The sequence below is a fragment of the Lissotriton vulgaris genome, chromosome 10 (genome assembly GCF_964263255.1).
Source record: "Lissotriton vulgaris chromosome 10, aLisVul1.2, whole genome shotgun sequence".
Taxonomy (NCBI): domain Eukaryota; kingdom Metazoa; phylum Chordata; class Amphibia; order Caudata; family Salamandridae; genus Lissotriton; species Lissotriton vulgaris.
Window position 1 is genome coordinate 1040787922 of NC_141698.1, and position 17644 is coordinate 1040805565.

General features: G+C 44.1%; 1 protein-coding gene across 2 annotated transcripts in view; it reads left to right on the top strand.

Annotated features, from left to right (window-relative positions):
* ABHD5 (abhydrolase domain containing 5, lysophosphatidic acid acyltransferase) overlaps positions 1–16708 on the top strand; it is a 189882-nt gene extending 173174 nt beyond the window's left edge. For both annotated transcript variants that reach the window (XM_086942091.1, XM_086942090.1), the window contains 2 exons: positions 10116–10302; positions 13969–16708. In XM_086942091.1, the coding sequence (XP_086798217.1) occupies positions 10116–10302; positions 13969–14058 (277 nt within the window). In that variant the 3' untranslated portion in view covers positions 14059–16708. The remainder of the gene's footprint in view (positions 1–10115; positions 10303–13968) is intronic.
* Positions 16709–17644: the final 936 nt, after the last annotated feature.

Genomic DNA, 17644 nt, shown 5'->3' on the forward strand with positions numbered 1-17644 from the left:
ATTGTCCATCAGGGCTCGGATGTCATCGGTGGCGGCGATGAGGGCGGTCTCGGTGCTGTGATTGGCTCGGAAGCCGGACTGTGAGGGGTCGAGGGATCCGTTCGTCTCGAGGAAGGCGGCCATCTGCTTGTTGACGGTCTTCTCGATGACTTTGGCTGGAAACGGGAGGAGCGAGATGGGGCGGTAGTTCTTGAGTTCGGTGGGGTCCGCTGGTGGTTTCTTGAGGAGAGCGCTGAGTTCGGCGTGTTTCCAGCTCTCAGGGAAGGTGGCGGTGTCGAAGGAGGTGTTGATGATGTCCCGCAGGTGGGGTGCGATGACAGCGTCGGCCTTGTTGAAGACGTGGTGAGGGCAGGGGTCGGTCGGTGATCCGGAGTGGATGGAGTTCATTGTGCGTATGGTGTCTTCGGTGCTGATCGGGGTCCAGGCGTGGAGGGTGGTGGTGGGGGGTGGTTGTTCGGTCATGGTGTGCTTTGATGACACAGCAAGCCTATTACTGCTGAACTCATTTCAGTAAGACACAGAAAAGATTGGCCTTGTAAAAGCTCATGGGGAACCATGCGCAAAATCATGTTGGCATATACATGTATATACTTGAAGAAAGGGTTTGCTTTGAAACAAAGACTTACCCATGAACTGAAGAAGAAGAACGAATACTTTATTTAGACAATCAAGTCCATAAAGTGCCAAGTGCCGGTTTAAAGAAAATCAGCAGCATAATACGCAAATTATGCTGTGTTTGAAATAGTCCATTAAAGTGCCAAGTTAAAAGTAAATTTGGAAAAAGATCAGCAGCCTAATAAACATATTTGGCCGTGTTGATAGGAGGAAAGTAAAAACATCAAATATATGAAAAACATATCTTTAGAGTGTTTACACTTTATAAATAAGATTTCAAAATCTTGGGAGCGAAAATATTATTAGCATGTCATAATGGTCCGTCCAGGTACGTTATGACGCAGTATACACTTAGATAATTTCGTACACTGAAAGATTTTAACGGTGGGGCCTATACTGTGGGCCATTAAATCTGTTAACCTCGATTTTCTTCATATCTTTTGTCGCTATGTGGAGCTAACGGCAGTGGAGCACCTCATGGCTGCGTAATTCTCGACTTCACCATAGAGTCTGGTCCTACTGAACTGGACACTTTAAACCAGTGATTTTGTTCCTCAGTTGTTTGTCTGCTATATCTAAGAATTCTTTAAGTCTGGAGATAGCTAGGCGGTGAGCGTTGTTCAAGAGGTAGTTTAGAGCTTCTAGAATAGTTCGCATCCCTTCTTTAATCAGCAGAAACCTCCGGAATCTTCTGCGTTCCTCAAGGAGAGTGGGACACATGCAGAGCAGATGAGCTAACTATTCCTGGAACAGGCCACATTGATGGCTCTGCTTACTGAGTGGCTGACATACCCATGGGGTTAGTAAATCTAGAGATGTGAAGCAGCCCATCCGAAGTTTGCAAACTTTTGTTTTAAAATGAGATGAAAATGGCTCCGCAATGTATTTTTGGAGGCCGCTCTGATCGTAGCTGTTGAGAACTAACTAAAGAAGTGCGTTCTCTTTTTCTAAGGGTCCGAAAGTCTGATGCAAAAGATTCAATTTTGATGTTTTGTCCAAAGCTGCTTTGAAGTAAGGGTGCCGCAGACGTGGGTTCAACAGCCCTGCTACACCCCTCAGTCAGAGCTCTACGGAAAGAGCAGTAGACCCGGGTGGGCGCGAACTGTTTGCGGTTTCCAACCAGATGTGGTTTTTTAAAGATCCTTGTTTTGCTGCTAGGCTGAATGCATATAACTTGTGAGGTGTGTTTTTTGTAAATGTATTTGGTCACTCAATGAAAATTCCAACCTGATCTGAGCTGGGGAGGTGTTGTGCGGGCGTTTGAACAATGATCTAATTACTGCTCTCTGTGCGGTGTTCAGTTGTGGCTTTGTAGAGAATAGTGAAGTGTTTTATCCAGTTATCTTAAGTGAGGTTACTCCTATTTGTAGTATGCAGTTCTGATCCCCTGTTTACTCTGTTTATTATTGTCCAGGAATATTTTGAGTTTTTATTTCGACTTGCCAGGAAAATTTCTGTCTGCGGTCCTTCCTCTTATTCTAGTTTGGCTTGCCAGATTTGTTTTTTGTATTGACTGCGGGGAGTCGACTTTGGCTAGCATAATGGGATTTGGGCATACTTTAAGTGTTCGCAGCTTTTTGCCTAGTGTTCTTTTTTGTGTTCTTAGAGCTTTTGTGTACCACCATTTTGTGTGCAAAGACTTTATCAATCGAATTCTGTGTCAATAAGACTTAGGGTGGCATGAGCATTGGTGGTATTTCTGATCAGCAGAACCTGAGGTATATGGTCACTTTCACAGCGCAGATGGATGAAATATGATAGACTGAGCACAAAGTATAGTCTAGGACTGCTGAACTTTTTTAGCAGTAATGGGTAGTGTGAGGGGGCTGATCTTCTGGATAACACCTGCTCAGATCTTGTAGAGACAGTACCTCTGAGGATGCTACAAGAGTGTGTCCAAATGGGTCAGATCTTTGTGACCAGAATGTCTGTGATGGAATCAGGCACTGGGAGTCAACAATTGTGTCTGCTATGCTGCGTAGAGGGTGCTGTAGCAAATTTAGGTTGAAGTACCCAGTCAATGGAAAATGTGCTCTATCATGATTTAGTCTGATATCAGTAATTAGTTGCTCTAGGTTTATTGCCCTCAGAAGCTTCCCAGATGGTGATGGGGGTCACTATACTTTCAGCAAAAAGAGATTGCACTTTGTTCGATTTTCCGTCAATTTTTGATTTCAATGAGTTGTAGCTCCTTTGGTCCGGTGTGGTGCTCTGTGGCTGAGAAGTTCTATTGAGCTGGTAGGAAGATTGAAAGACCTCCCATTGCATGTGTTCTTGTGGCAGGGGAGAAGAACTCGCTGTAGCCTTCTATTGGTGTATTTGTCTCGCACCATGACTCTTGAATGCATATGATGTTATGCAAATGTAGGAAGGATATTGCTTCTGGGTCTTTAAAGAGATTTTCTAATCCTGCCACGTTTCAAGATGCTAGAAGCATTGTTGAGGGCTTGTTCCCATTTCTTGTAGTAGGTTTATTGCGGTTGGTTAAAATGCTTCAATTAGGTTTTGAAATAGCCAAAGTTGAAGCGAGCCAGCCCCAGTCCTCGTGGGGATTTCCAACTGGTGGACCAGTAATTTTACCTGCCTCCCGGCCTTGGTATTCGTGGAAGTTGTTAATGATTGCAAATTGGCTAGAGCAGATGATTGAAGTGGGCCTGCCGCATACCTCGAAAGGTATGTTGATCTGTATGTGGGTACCCCGCCTAATTGCAGCAAACTGCTTGCTTGGTTTAGAGGGGGCGATGACCAGTCTTGTTCATGTATCCTTTTGTGAAAAGTGCTAGGATAGCGAGGCTTCTTTGGGAAGGTGATCAGTATGCCCCATTGTTCTAGAATCTTCCGATTTTCACAAATTGTGCTACCTGCTGTAAATGATGACCATGTCACTGTGGCAGCTTCCTTATGTGGCACAAGTTCAGATGGTATGAATCGAGTGGCAGTAATATCATTGGAATTCAGATGGCGAAATTCTGAGTGGGAGGCTAAGATTTAAGTTATGTTGGCATGATTCAAGATGTCGCCAATGCCTTGGGAGGAGTATTTGGGGCGCCATACTTTAGTTAAAACCTGGGTCTCTTGTAGAATGCTGAAGGATCCACATTGATCAGAGATGGAGGTATTGTTTGTCCAGGAGCCTGGGATTTACTTATACCAGGCCATCTGTGATTTAAATTTCTCAGTAATGACGATGTTTTAGAGGCATGCCCTGACATTAATGAGTAGTCTGTGTTACAGTTAATTATTGTGGCTGAGCATGTTGATGCCACCAAGAAATCCGGTTTGGAGGCTGTCTCCAGGGTGTCAGCCTGATGGCATTGTTCTGAGTAGGTTGGAATGTTGTTTGAACTGCCTGTCTTATTGTGCGAGGGCAGTGGTGCTGCTGTGGTGGTATGAAGTTGAAGTGACCGGCCTTCCCCATTTACCTGTATGCAAGAAGCATCTTCTGTGATTGTGCTGAGTTGCATTTTTTGGACTATTGGGGATGGCAAAGTTGAGCTGTCAGTGGGGACAATAGGCACAAAGTGTGCCTTGATGGCGTTGCCTGGGGTAGGCTTCGCACTTTGATTTTGAGGGGAGACGCTGTGGTCCAGGACGGGAAGATTTGGGTCATCTGCGATCTTCTGCCTAGCTACATTTGCCTGTATCTTGGATTGAAAGAAGTCCTCAATCGTCACTGCCGGTCTGGTGGTTCTTTGGATCTTGGCCTGTTTTTTGTTTCATTTTCTTAAGTTGCTTCCTTTTGGAGATCGTGGGCTGTTCTGGTAAGGTGCCACAAAGCGTCCTAGTAGTGCCTTGAGTTTGTCTCCTTGAATTTGGCTGTTTCTTTGCTTATAATATTTAGCGGTTCAAGGCTGTCTTGCACTATATGAATCTCTGCGCTAACTAACACTGTGTTTTTCTGAGTGTTGTGTTTTTATTACATTTAAATGGACTCTGTTAAGGTTGAGATTGGGCGTGGTTGTGCGGCTGTGCCAGTCTGAGCCGGTGGTCACATTGATCTATGAGAGTTGGCATTCAGGGATTGCGCCTTGCCAACCATTTTTACTTCCTGTAGTAAGTCGCTCACATCACTGTTGAGGGTAGAGCGAACAGTTTTTCCATACGGATGGCACATCTGCATTTGTTTGTGCTAGGCGTGGAAGAGTTAGAAAGTGAATTGCTTATAGTTGTGTTGAGACGTTCAAATTCTGAGTCTATTGTGGAAATGTACTTGGCTAATGTTTCGATTAGAGACATTTGGATTTCAAACGTATTATACTAATATTCCAGGACTTTAGCTGTGGGGAACATAGGCATTAGTGCAGGCCTATTTTCATGCTGTATTTGAACACGTGTGCACAAACGCTGTCTGCCTGCTCTTGGCTCAACCAGTGCTTATTTATTAGGATGGTAAGTGAGCCATGTGGTTCTAAAGAGCTATGTTCTGTGTAAAGGCACTCCTGTCTAGAGTGACCTCACCCTCATATCTCATTAGCTGTTGTGGGTTTCACCCCAAACTCTTTATGAATTGCTGTTTCTAGTTTCATAGTGGTCTGCCCTGCCTTCTGTTCGGTCAAAAAAATAAAGACCAGCGCGCTGAAGTAGTCAAGGCTGATTTTTTTTTTTGTGCTATATAAAAGCCCGTATAATAATAATAATATTAACAGTTTAGAAGTAATATGTACTGCTTTCCTCAGGCACATTCCATCACTGGAGCTGGGCATAGCTTAGGCCAGGGGTCGGTGCTCACCTTTACAAAACCTCCTGTCCAGAGGGTTCTGCCTAGGCCTGGTGACGGGTTTTGATTTTTTGATTTTAAGTACCATTTAAGTGCATTTTGAAGAATGCATTTTAACTTTATTTTTTATACATATTTTGATAGATTTCTATGGTGTTGACTGACTTAGTGATCCTAAGTTAAGTTGTATAATATTTTGTACTGATTTATTAATTGCTGCATACATTTGTACTTACTATATTTGCAGTAAAATTGAGGTTTTTCAGATTCTGCAGCATAGAAATATATATATGCTTTGTACTCATTTCAGCATATTTAACTTTGAATACATTTAAACAGCTTTATTGCAATGCCATTGGTTCAGTTGTGGTTAATGTAGGTGCTCCAGTGGCGTGGTTTATAAGGGTGTAAATTCATGTGTGCTATTCTGAAACGTGGAGGAACACTTGTAAGAACGAAAAAAACACTTTCTTTTCCATGCGAGTAAGACTTCTCCCCTGGGCAGGGAGTGAACATTTTAGGAAACGAAAAAGCACTGTGAAGTTTGCGCATATTCACAAGCTCATCTATTTCAGTGCGTTCACAGATCTATCCATTAAATTATCTGTTCAGGGCCACGGAGTAGGCAGGAGCTACTAAGACCAACCGTGGAAGTTGAGGCCTCTTACTCCTGATGTTCCTGGACCCGGCCTGCTATGGATGCAGAGCAGCAGGTGGTTTGGGGTGGACACGGAGGAGGCTGAATACAGCCTCACAACTCAAAGTTCGTTCAGAAGCAGCAATAAATGATTGCCCAGTCAAATACTTTATGAAAAATGCAGTGTTTATATACCAACTCAAAGTGAACTACGGCATTTAACAAAATACACACCGTCTCCCAAGGCCAGGGCTCTAGTGTCCCACTCACCTCTCTCCTTTACCATAAATGACATTCAAATTAAACCCCACTAGTAGTCCCAGTCTCAATAGTCCCACTCCAACTCTTATGAAGTCAGAAGTGTTCCAGCGCTAAAGGGCAGGCAATTTCCTTTCGGGATGTCTGGCCCGTAAATCAGTCTTACCAGCAGTACCTGCACAGCCGGAGTTTCCAAGCGTGCCCCCTTCACCGGTGCTGAAGCTGCAGTGGCCGTCTCCGGTGAGATCCTTACACGTGCCCCTGCAGGGGCAGCAATCTGTTGTCCTCGAGCTCCTTACACGCGGTCCTGCTGAGGGAGTGACTAGGGGAGTCCTCAGTGCTCCTCCGATACTGGTAAGTTTCCTTGGATTCTCCCCAAAGGTTGGGGCGGGGGGTAGCTCAGTACACCCGCTGCTGGTCATCAGTCTGGGCGTAGGCCTGCACAGGTCAACATGATGGTCTCTTCCTCTCGACAACTGTCTCAACTAGACCATGCTCCTTGCCTTTTACCGGTGTCCCCACCTGGCAAATGGGGTCACTGTCCTCACTCTCAACACAGGCAACTGCCCAATCGGCATAGTAGTATTCTTCACGGCGGTCCATCCTTGCATATGGGGTCGCTGACTTTACTCCACACACGGGCTGCATTCTAATCAGTGCAAAGGCCATTCTTCTCACACCTTGCTTCAGAAATCCAATCGTCCGGATTTCCAACTTGACCTCAATTCATCCAGCGCTCTCCTCCCTCTCACGGGGCACACTGATCTTGGCAAGGAGGCTGACACTGATGCTCCATGGGCAAGTGATCTTGGATTTACTGTCCTGGTTCCTGGCCCCTCACTTAGTAGGAGACTGTCCTGGTCACAGCAGAAGTCTTACAAAGCTCCTCCTCACACAGCTGGACCAAATGCTTGCCAGTTGACAATTTTTAGGACCTTGAACTCCTATTCTTTTTGTCCATTTCCAGACAGCAAATATGATTTAGAGTCTGAGGCTTTGAAACCTACTTTGGGGGTCTGTTTCGCTTTGCTCTGCCCTCTCCTCTGCCATGCCCTTTCTCCAGAAACCGCCTGTCACAGCAGGAGAGACTCTAAATCTAATAGCCCCACAACACAGGCCATGGGCTCAGAGTGACTAAAGGTTCACACGTGGATGTCATTCACAGTGATGTGTATCAAAAGGTTACCCCAGGGGCCTCACCCCTAATCTTTGATTCTCTTATCAGCCCCATCCCCTTCCTTAGATGTGCCCAGACCCCTTCCCAGTGACTTCTCTGTGAATCAAAGAGCACCCTTCGACGTATACTGAAGAACCTTGCTCTCTTTTCCTCCAGTGTGTTCCACCCACCACACAAGAATGCAGCAATCCATGGATCAGTCTTGGGGGGGGGTTACTCTATCTCCACATTCCTCTAATTAACCATGAGTCTCCCAAAATGTAACCCAGAATCTTCCATGTATTGTACCATTGACAGGCACATATACATCCACTGCATGCATATAACATACACCCAGTCCACAACACTGCATCTTCCATTTGCACACACATACATCCATACATGTATTTGACACACACTCAATGCCCAGCAGTGCATCATCACTGTAGTATACCACTCACAGGCACACATACATCCAGCACACGTCTATATATATATATCATCCACCCACTGCACAGCACTACACAGCAATCCGATGTAGGCCAAGGGTGAATAAAACACACAGCAGCAAATCTTTAAATGAATGAGCCTGTAAGCCTCACTCCAGTGACCCAGATAAAAAGGCATGTTCACTCCCACTGATCACTACATGGTTTGTTACCACCACTGTGCTTGTGCTGTCAAAGGCAGGCTCCTTTCATCACTATGAGAGGAGCACTTTGGGCGCTCCTCCCAGTCCAATAAGATTGCCGTCCTTGAGACAGGCCTACGTCATAGCGCACACTCATGATCCTTGTGCACCCATGATCGCAAAAATCATCATCAGGGATCCAGACACAATACAGTTGGGGCACTCACGGCGGGGGTTCATGTCCATCGCCACGTGAAGGACTTTTCCGTCTCAGCAGACTCCCCACCGAGATCAGTACACCCAGAACTAACTTCTAACCCGTAAAGGTTGGGTGATCAGTAAAACCGGCAGGAAAGTCCAGAAATATACCCGTCTGTGCTTCACTACAAAAGCTAACCCTTGCAAAGAAATAGACCATATCAAATACCCGCGATTCTCTTCCTTCATAGCTATCAACCATTTCAGTAGCTAATGATCAGTTTACACCATAAACTTAGTGCCAAACAAGTCAGAATGGAATTTACGCAAGGCCCACACTATGGCAAAGCTCTCCTCCTAAAATAGACGCCCAGTTCTGTTCTCTGGGTAGCAGCAGTCTACTAATAAAAGATCCCGGACACTCTATATCGTTAGCATCCAGTTCAGTTGGCTCACACACATGATCCAAGTTCCCTAAGGCAACAAAAATCAGCATCAGGGAGCCAGACATCATTGCAACTTGGGCTCTCAGGGCGGGAGTACACTTCCATCACCATGCGAGGAGCCCAGCATGGAGGGAGGAAAGAAAAGTGTCCGGGTGTGGAAGTGGGAGAACATGCCCAGAACTGGTGGCGCTTCAGAGGGAAGTGTTTCTCCTCAAGCAAAAGTCCCTGATGGACAAAAAAGAAAAGTAGTTTAAAAGTGCAAATGCTTTACAGGGTTGCATTTATGCATGCTCAAATGTACACTGTAAGTTTATGTATGCAAAAATATTTTCTCGTGGCCGTAAGAAGTCTTTCCCAAAAATGAATTAAGTGCTTTTGGGATCCTGCTTTCCACGCATACTCCTACAGCAAATCAGATATGTAAACCAAACATAGAAAGAAACCTGCACAAGTACATTTCTGATTTTATTTCAAAGGATGGAACCCAGTATTCTTGTTTAAAACAGACTGGCTTTAAAGAAAAACTCTTATTATGCTGGCTGATTTTTAAGTGTCTCCAGGCACACCTCAATAAGCACTGGAACTAGGCGCCTGGGGTGCGGGGGTGCTGCAGCACCCCCAAAAGAACCATACAGGAGTTCAGAAGGTGATTGAGCAGTAAAGATGCCTTTACATGTTATCTCGTCACAGAGGTCAAATACCAGGCTCTGTTATCTGACAAATTGCTGATTATTCTTTCAAAACGGAGACTGGTGTTTACTTTTCTGTCTCTGACTGTAAAGAGAGAGGATTGTGTAATGTGAACTACATGACAATCTTGCTGAGTGTAAAAAGGAAAGGGTGTAGGATGTTAATTATTTTTTAAAGCACAACAAAACTTGAACTGTGCAAATATTTCAAATTATGTCAGCATTTTGGAAAGCATAAATGAAGCACTTTTTTGTAAGTAATCCTGAAATGTGATGGAAACAAATATTTGAATAGGATCAAAACAAATCAAGGCACTTAACTTGGTGATGTGTAAATAATAACTATTCACCTAAAACTGTTTTCCACACATTTTCATCTGTGCGCTATATTGTATTATCAGCAAAACTACGTCTGTGCAAATTTAATGACCATGTAAATGGGAATTGTGCATCTGTAAATGCTATACTTTATGAATTTATTTGCAACAAAAGACTCCGAAATGCACCACTGCACACATACCAGGCCCTCACCATTCTCCTACTAAATGTGCATGGTTCATTTGCTACTGTTCATTGTGTGACGCTTTGATTTTTGACAATCCCTATGACTTCAGTGACCTAACACTACGCAGCACCCCCACTCTTGAGCACTGTTTCAGCATCACTGCACCCATTGCATGCAGCTGCCACTCAACAGTCTCTGTTACACAATTGTACAGTCGTTTGTTAAATCTCTGTGAATGTAATGTGGGCCTTTTGTCGTCACAGCGGGGAGACAGCGTTCAGAAACATGACCGTGCCCTACGGGTGGGCGCAGAGGCCAATGCTGAAGCGGATCGAACAGATGGACCCGGACATCCCGATCACCGTCATCTACGGGGCGCGCTCATGTATCGACGGAAACTCCGGCTGCTCCATCCAGTCGCTGCGGCCAGGCTGCTTTGTGCAAACTGTAGTAAGTCGATGATTGTCTGTGTATGTTTACCACTGATCCGCCATTCACGTACAGCCTCAACAGTCTTTCTCACCGCTTGCTGCTCCAGTTGCGTATCGTTAGTGAGGAGCAGCATGTGGGATTGATTATTATTATTATTATTATTGGGTTCCACTTGCACTCCTAATAATCAATTATTTTTTATTAATATGCATTTTTACTATGACTACATTATTCTACGATCTCCACTAAAGTCACATTTTTTATGGCTATAGTTTTGGAAACTACAAGTTTGCAAATAATTAATAATTGGGAATCCTCATATTTTTTTACACAATAGATACGTGTCACACTTGTGTGGCCCTGTTATCACACCCAATTTGCTATTAAGAAATATTTAAACATACCTAATACCCCTCCACTGTCTCCCATTGGATGAACCAGCCATCATAATAACTGTGTTCATTCAGTCGTTACATTGAGCTGCATGCCAGCTGATGATAGACCGTGAGCAAACAAATCCATCTGATTTAATGATATGTGATCCGATTGGCCAGGGTAGCATCTTAGATTCTGATCAATCACGAAAAGATGTGTTTTATTCCCAGTCTAATGAAGTTCTGATCCAAATAGTCTCAGGGCCGGAGTCTTTCTGGATGTGATAATGCCCTAAAGAGGGGAGCGAGCTAGCACTTTGTAGGACGCCTCGTGTAGGATGATGTGCTTTGGACTGCAGTGGGAATTTGACCCCACTCTTGAATTCCAATAACTCTGAGATGGTCCATGAGGAGGAGTTGTGCTACTAATGATGTTCATGTATTATTTATCCCTTGCATTTTTTCCTACTGTTTGTGGCCCTCCACACCTAATAAAGGACCTGGATGGTTCTAGAAAGTTAACCTCTATGCGGATATTGTTAAGATTTCTTAAACTCATGGCAGCTTCATAGCACTATGCTCATGACCAGGCTGCTGTTCTGCACCTCATTACATCCAGATGACCATTCTGCAACCATAGAACTGCCCAACCATGTGCCCTGAAGGAAACCTCTCCTGTTCTGCCTCAGAGAACTACATCCGGGACACTGGAGGATTTTCCACCCATACTTGTTGCTCTCCAATTCTTCTCACCCTGTCACACCACCTTCCCTCCAGTGAGCAGCTCCCTAGCCAAGTACCAATTCTGGACAGTAAGTCCCACTGGATTTCATTTTTTTCTGGTTATGTAGCAGCCTGAAGGCTCCTTTTCCCATCTGCTGCCACCTGGCACTTCTCTTATGCCAAGGAGCACTGAGTGCACAAAGGGGATGCAATGGGAAATCACAGTGGAGAGTTAGGCACCCAACAGAGGATTCGCCAGTATTCTGCCAGATTGACTCTGCATCCAAGTAGAATTGGGAGCCATTTTACATGAGGTCAGTTCATCATCCATTACCTTTTAAAACAAGCATTTCAATGCAATAGGTCTCGCATTATTACATTTTAAGCTATTGGCATTCCTAAATAATGCAACATCAATAGCTCAAACTTTAATAATGCAAGAAGGCACAGAATGGGCGGTCAGTGGCAAGAGGGCGCGTATAAAGGAAGTGCGGGTGCAGGGACGGGAGAGAAGGCACGGACAGCAGGAGGGAGGGGGTGAGCAGAGAAGGCAGTAGGAGGTCTAAATAACATGTACAGTGTAACACTCAAAGTAAAGGGGCCTGTTGCCGTGCAGCCTGCATGTTAACCTACCGAGCTACCTTATAGGGATTGAAATTCGCATTCTGCATCTTACACTGAAATCTCTGCTGCTTGTGCATTGACCCTCTGGCTTACCTAAATGGGATATACTGTGTGATTTGGAGGCTACCCACATTCTATAGGGGTTTGGTTAACTCTGAGCTATTTTAGTGCGACTAAACCCATGGCCTACTAATCACACATCCCTGCTGCAGGTGCGTTAACTCCATGGGTTTTGCATACAAACGCTTACACACCCCTGCATACCTACCGGTGACGCTAAACCAACCCGCAGTGTTACTTTGCTCACTACACTTGGCACCACATTCTGCAAGTGGTGTAGCATGCAATCAGTGCACACCCTAGTGACAGAGAGAGGGAGAGAGAGAGAGAGGTTACACGGAACGCTCCTTTTCAGGACACAGCTGCCTTGGCATTTGCATGCTTCTCTCGGCTGATTTGCAGAGGCCCAGATGTTTGCGAGCCCTGGAAACAGTATGATCGTCTGCCCGGAGAACTCAGCCGGAGCTGGCTGGCGCGTGGCAGCCCTGGCCACGTCACAGCCGCTCCCCGCAGATGTCGCACGCGGATGCTGCCGGAGGCCGGATCACTCAGTGTGTGCAACTGTGGGTTTCGCATGGCTGTCTGGCCCGGCCGGCACGCCCGTCTGTGCTCCGTGTCCTGCTTTCACGAGCCTAATAAACAAACTTGGGCCTTCATAGAAAAGCAGGGCTTGCCACACAGCGCCATCACCCCGAACCGAGCCGGCAGGACACGACTGCGCACAGGGCCTGGCTCGCATCCATGTCCACAGCATCCACATAAGATACCTTTGATGCAGCGAGTCCTAACTGGAAGCCTCGTCGGGTGTACTCGCGTATAATGCATCTAATCTTGTGACCAAACATGGGGTTTATTTACATGCAGAGATTAGAAACTGGTCTACACATGCGGTACATTTTCGCAGAGAGAACCTACACGTATCCACTGGATTTATGCGATTATGCGAACACAGTGTATTCTACAGTTATGGATTTTGCCGTACTTGCCACATAATGAACCTATCATCTGATGCATATTTTACAGATATTTACCAAAAATGTATCTTGCCCGAGAGGCTCTAAAGCCACTAAAAATACCCTTTACAAAGATCAAATGGTCATCTTCATGTTGCTGATTGCTCTTTTTAAGTGCTAAACTGATAGTATTGGGGTCAACTCGTGTCCACACTGTATAAAACACGGCCGCGAGTGGTGCGTGCGCGCCACAGCCACCCATATGGTTTCAATTATCGCAACCGTGTCTGGGCACGATAATTGAAACCCCATGGGCTTTTGTGCGCGTAACAGACACCAATAGGCCGCGGGCGGAGCAATGCGCCCTCCTTTGGCCTATTGCGTGCTCTGTTTAAAAAATACACGTACTGAAAGCCCAATAACAGAAGAGCAAACTAAAAACACACGCACAAGCGTGTACAATTCCAGGGTCCATTTCAGAACCCCGGACAAAAGGACTCTGGCTGCACGAACAGTGCTGCACACTGCATCGCTAGGCGCAAGACCTAAAAAGAAGGCTCTGAAGTGCAGACTGCATCCAACTCCTATATATTATCTTGCAAGACTTTTTCAAGAAGAGTTTGCCAAATGGAACTAAGATTTAGGGAATATTTACATTCTAAGGACAAGGCTGTGAAAAGGCTTGGACCGCCTTATTTTCACTCCATCTGGCTTGTCCCAGTTGTGCCTCCCTTTGTGGCTAATAAGATTAAGACACCTGCCCACATCGATTCTGCGTGAGTTATTGGGGGCCATTTCAGGGGGCTAAAATTGGAATTTGCTGCTTATTTAGCTCTATGTAAAATATGAGTTTTCACATAATTCATTAATATTTTGCTTAAAAATGAAATACAAATGAATACTGGAAATTGAGGATTTCAACTTGCTGAATATGTTTTTTTTATTTGTAGGCCATTCGTGGGGCAGGCCACTATGTGTATGCTGACCAACCAGACGATTTCAACCAGAAAGTCAAGGAGATATGTGATTCCGTAGACTGACTGGTGCTTTCATGCAATGACCGCCTGTTTGCGGTGCCTGCAGCTCCAGAAGATATCCATGAAAATGAACATTGAAGTGGCTTGTCGACTCTGTTTTGCACATCCATTGCTTCCACCAAGAAGTATCTTGCACACTTGTACCCATAAGTGCCTATTTGTTGGAACACTTTTAGCTGTAGCATTGTACCATTTTTACACTTCCTACTTCCAGATCTCTTGTTTATATTTATATACTTCAATTGAAAAGAACTCCGCTTTTAAGATATACTTTAAAATATATTGCTCATGTTTTTAACTGGAAGATTTTCTTAAATTATAAATGAATATGCAACACTGAACAGTTGCACTTTATACTGCATTGTATGCCACACAACCACTGAAGAAAAGTCTATTCTTAACTCACATATTAATATATATATGTATTATGGTTTATAGCAGATATAGATGGTAGTACTTTGTTGTTTTTGCTGCATACAATCAGCATGTATTCCATGGTAGCAAACTTGTGTTTGTTTTACTAAAGAAATGCTAAAACGTTTATATTCTATTTTGCATTTTGCCACTAACATGTGTACGTCTTAGGAGATCTGTAAAGTAAATTATGGACCAGGCAAATTTCAATTTCAGCTGAGATGGAATATCCTTTGGAAAAGGTAGGAAGGAAATCTTACACAACAGTCTCCTAGGAAACGTGACACACGAACATAATCACGTGGATAACATATCCTTACTGTTGGAGTCTTATCTCCACTGTATTTGTTTTTCTGCTCCGGTTTTTATCTTCTAAACAGTTCAAGGTCATCTATGTTAGGAAAAACTCAATGTGCAAACGTTCTTCGCCTCATCAGCTACCTGCCCTTCATCAGCCGTGCACTGTTGATCGGTGAGAAGGCAATTGGCCTCATGAGAGATGTCTTGTTGAGATGTTTCTAATGACCTGCAATAAGGTTTTCTACCAAGGTGACTTGTACTATGGTAACCGGGATGCTGAGATTGGGAAGCCATGGAAACCCTTATTGGAAGTCACTCAAATTCGCTATTGAACATGAGAACATACCTCATCCTGTTTATATATTATCCACTCTGCTGAGTGAATTTATGTCGTGATCAGAATGTGATCGCAATAACCTTGCACTGAACAATAGATTCAACATCAGCATTAGTTCCACCTATCCCTTCTCCCCTATTTTATCTTCAAAAGGTGGATGTTCACCTCTTTGAGGCAGAGCTTCTACTCCTGTTCTTTTTGGTTTATGTAACAGCACTTGTGATTAATATATACTGCTTGTTTAACAGCAGTGTTGAGCAACCAGCCCCATAGGTCACTGTCTTTACACTGTACAAAGCATGTGTTGGTGTTCTGTGTTTTGATGCATCTTTAAAAACCATTTCATGTGGTTCTTCTTGTGAATTGGGTCCTGTCTAAAGCTGGATTGCACTGAACTATGGCATCGCAAAAAGATTGAAACGCCATGGAACAGTGTATTCCTCACATAGGAGACAAGACTTTAAAGTTCCTCAAGGAAAACAACTTGAAGAGTCCGGACCCAACACTAGAAGGCAGGAGTACGCATTGCATATGAATCTGCAGCACTAAACGTTTCGAATCAATGCTTACATGGTAAGTAACATGATCCTTACCTCATCCTTAATATGAGGAACTGTGCCAAAGGTTCCAAGCCAGTCTGGTTTGCTTCTGGCTCTGCAGGTACCTGGTTCATTGCTGACTGTGGCTTGCAAACTAGGCCACTGGAGAAATAGCTTACGCTTCACGGAGTAGCGCGCATGTGGAGCCATATTTTACCCCCAACCAAGGACTAGATATTTCTAGGGCTTCAGGGAGACGTGTTGAGCTACTTTGATAGGCCTCAAACCACAAGGACTTTTGCACTCCAGTTCCCACTGATGCTTTGCTCAGGTCCCCCAGATTTTCAGCTACAAAGGTGCTTCAAGAAGACAGAACTGTAACTGGAGCTTCTTTCCAATTGTCTGATTCCAATCTTCTCAAACAAAATCTCTCGATCCATCATGGAGTGGACTGCACACTGTCTGATGAATCAAGTTTGCTCAAAGCTAACTCCGAGCTTGTGACAAGAGACTGGTACCTGCTTCTAGAACTAGTACTGTAAACCTGCCCATAACCAGCGTAGAAACGGGTCTGTGGGACGGACACTGTTCATGCCAAACTTGTGTCTCTTCGTGTTAAGCCTGTTCTCAATATGGTGCTCATTAAATGCAAGTGTTATCCCATGGGAATACTGTCAAAGAACACAGTGCAATAATTCTAACCTTGCACAAAGCTCTGTGGAGGCCTGAGGTGTATTTAATAATATTACTGACTAGTTTTTAAAAATGCTTGTGCGTTAACCTGAAGTATAATCAAAGCTCTTCTGCCTGATAGTGTTAATTTTGCATTTGTTAAGGTGCTTTCTGAAATATAAACAGAGTATGCAATATCTTGCCACTTTAGAGGAAACGTTTAAAAAATGGAAACCACACGCATGTTGATATTGTTTTAAAAAGAGGTACGTTATCTGACGTTTGCTAGTGCTTGTAACTTAGCATTTTACAACCTGAGTATTATTTTCTTACTGCACAAAAATGTATATATTTCTTGTTCTTCACCTAATTAAAAGTCTTTTAACTGTGATGTTTTTGTAAAATGTTTACTGTTGTGAGTCTAATCTGATAGGTTTGCTTCAGTCATTAGAAAAAGTGCCATCTTTTGACTCTGCGTTGGCCACCTGCCTGTATCCTTTCCCTGGATGTTGGCACAGGGTCACTGCCAGGACTGTTCTGGAAGTCGAATGTCCGTCAGAGGTGAAAGGAGCAGGAAAAACGTGGAGATCCCCTCACTCGTTGCAGAGAAGATTATAGGAATGTCAGCCCAGCTACACAGACTAGAATGGTAGATAATACTAGATGTATACAGATCATAATGCGCACACATGCTTCATGCCTGAAAGGTATCACTCATTCACATATATATATTGCCATCAGTCAGTCAGGTTACAGTCATCTTGAAGACTTGTGCCTTAGCCCTCCACTCAGGTTACATTGCTCTGACTTAGAGCCCCGTCAGCCGCGTCTGTGCACTATCACAGGTTCTGCCCCACCTGATTCTCTCCTACTGGCATCAGTGAATTATGACCTTCTGTGTGGCTTTCATTTCAGGAAGGAAGGTGTGGGGGTACCTTTCTTGTCATTCTAACAATAACTATTCGCAAATTCCAACTAATCCATCGTGTTATCTTGTTTCTACGGATTTGCTTGTATTACAAGAGAAAATAGGTTGATGATCAGATTGTTGGTCCTTAAAAATAAAGCAGAATGAGTCTGTAAATTCTAAACGTGGGAGGCTTGGTACAGAAAAGTTGCCTTCTCTTGCATTATCAGGTTGCATTTCAAGCAGGTCTTGGTCCTTCAAGATACATTTAAAAATGTAGTGTGGCGAAATATCTTAATATATACGATGTAATGAGAGTAGGAAGGCACATTAGTTCGTCTTCTGGAATTCGCATTGCACCAGCTCATCGACTAATGTCCCAAATGGTACTCCTACTAGAAAATCATAATTTCATGTCGG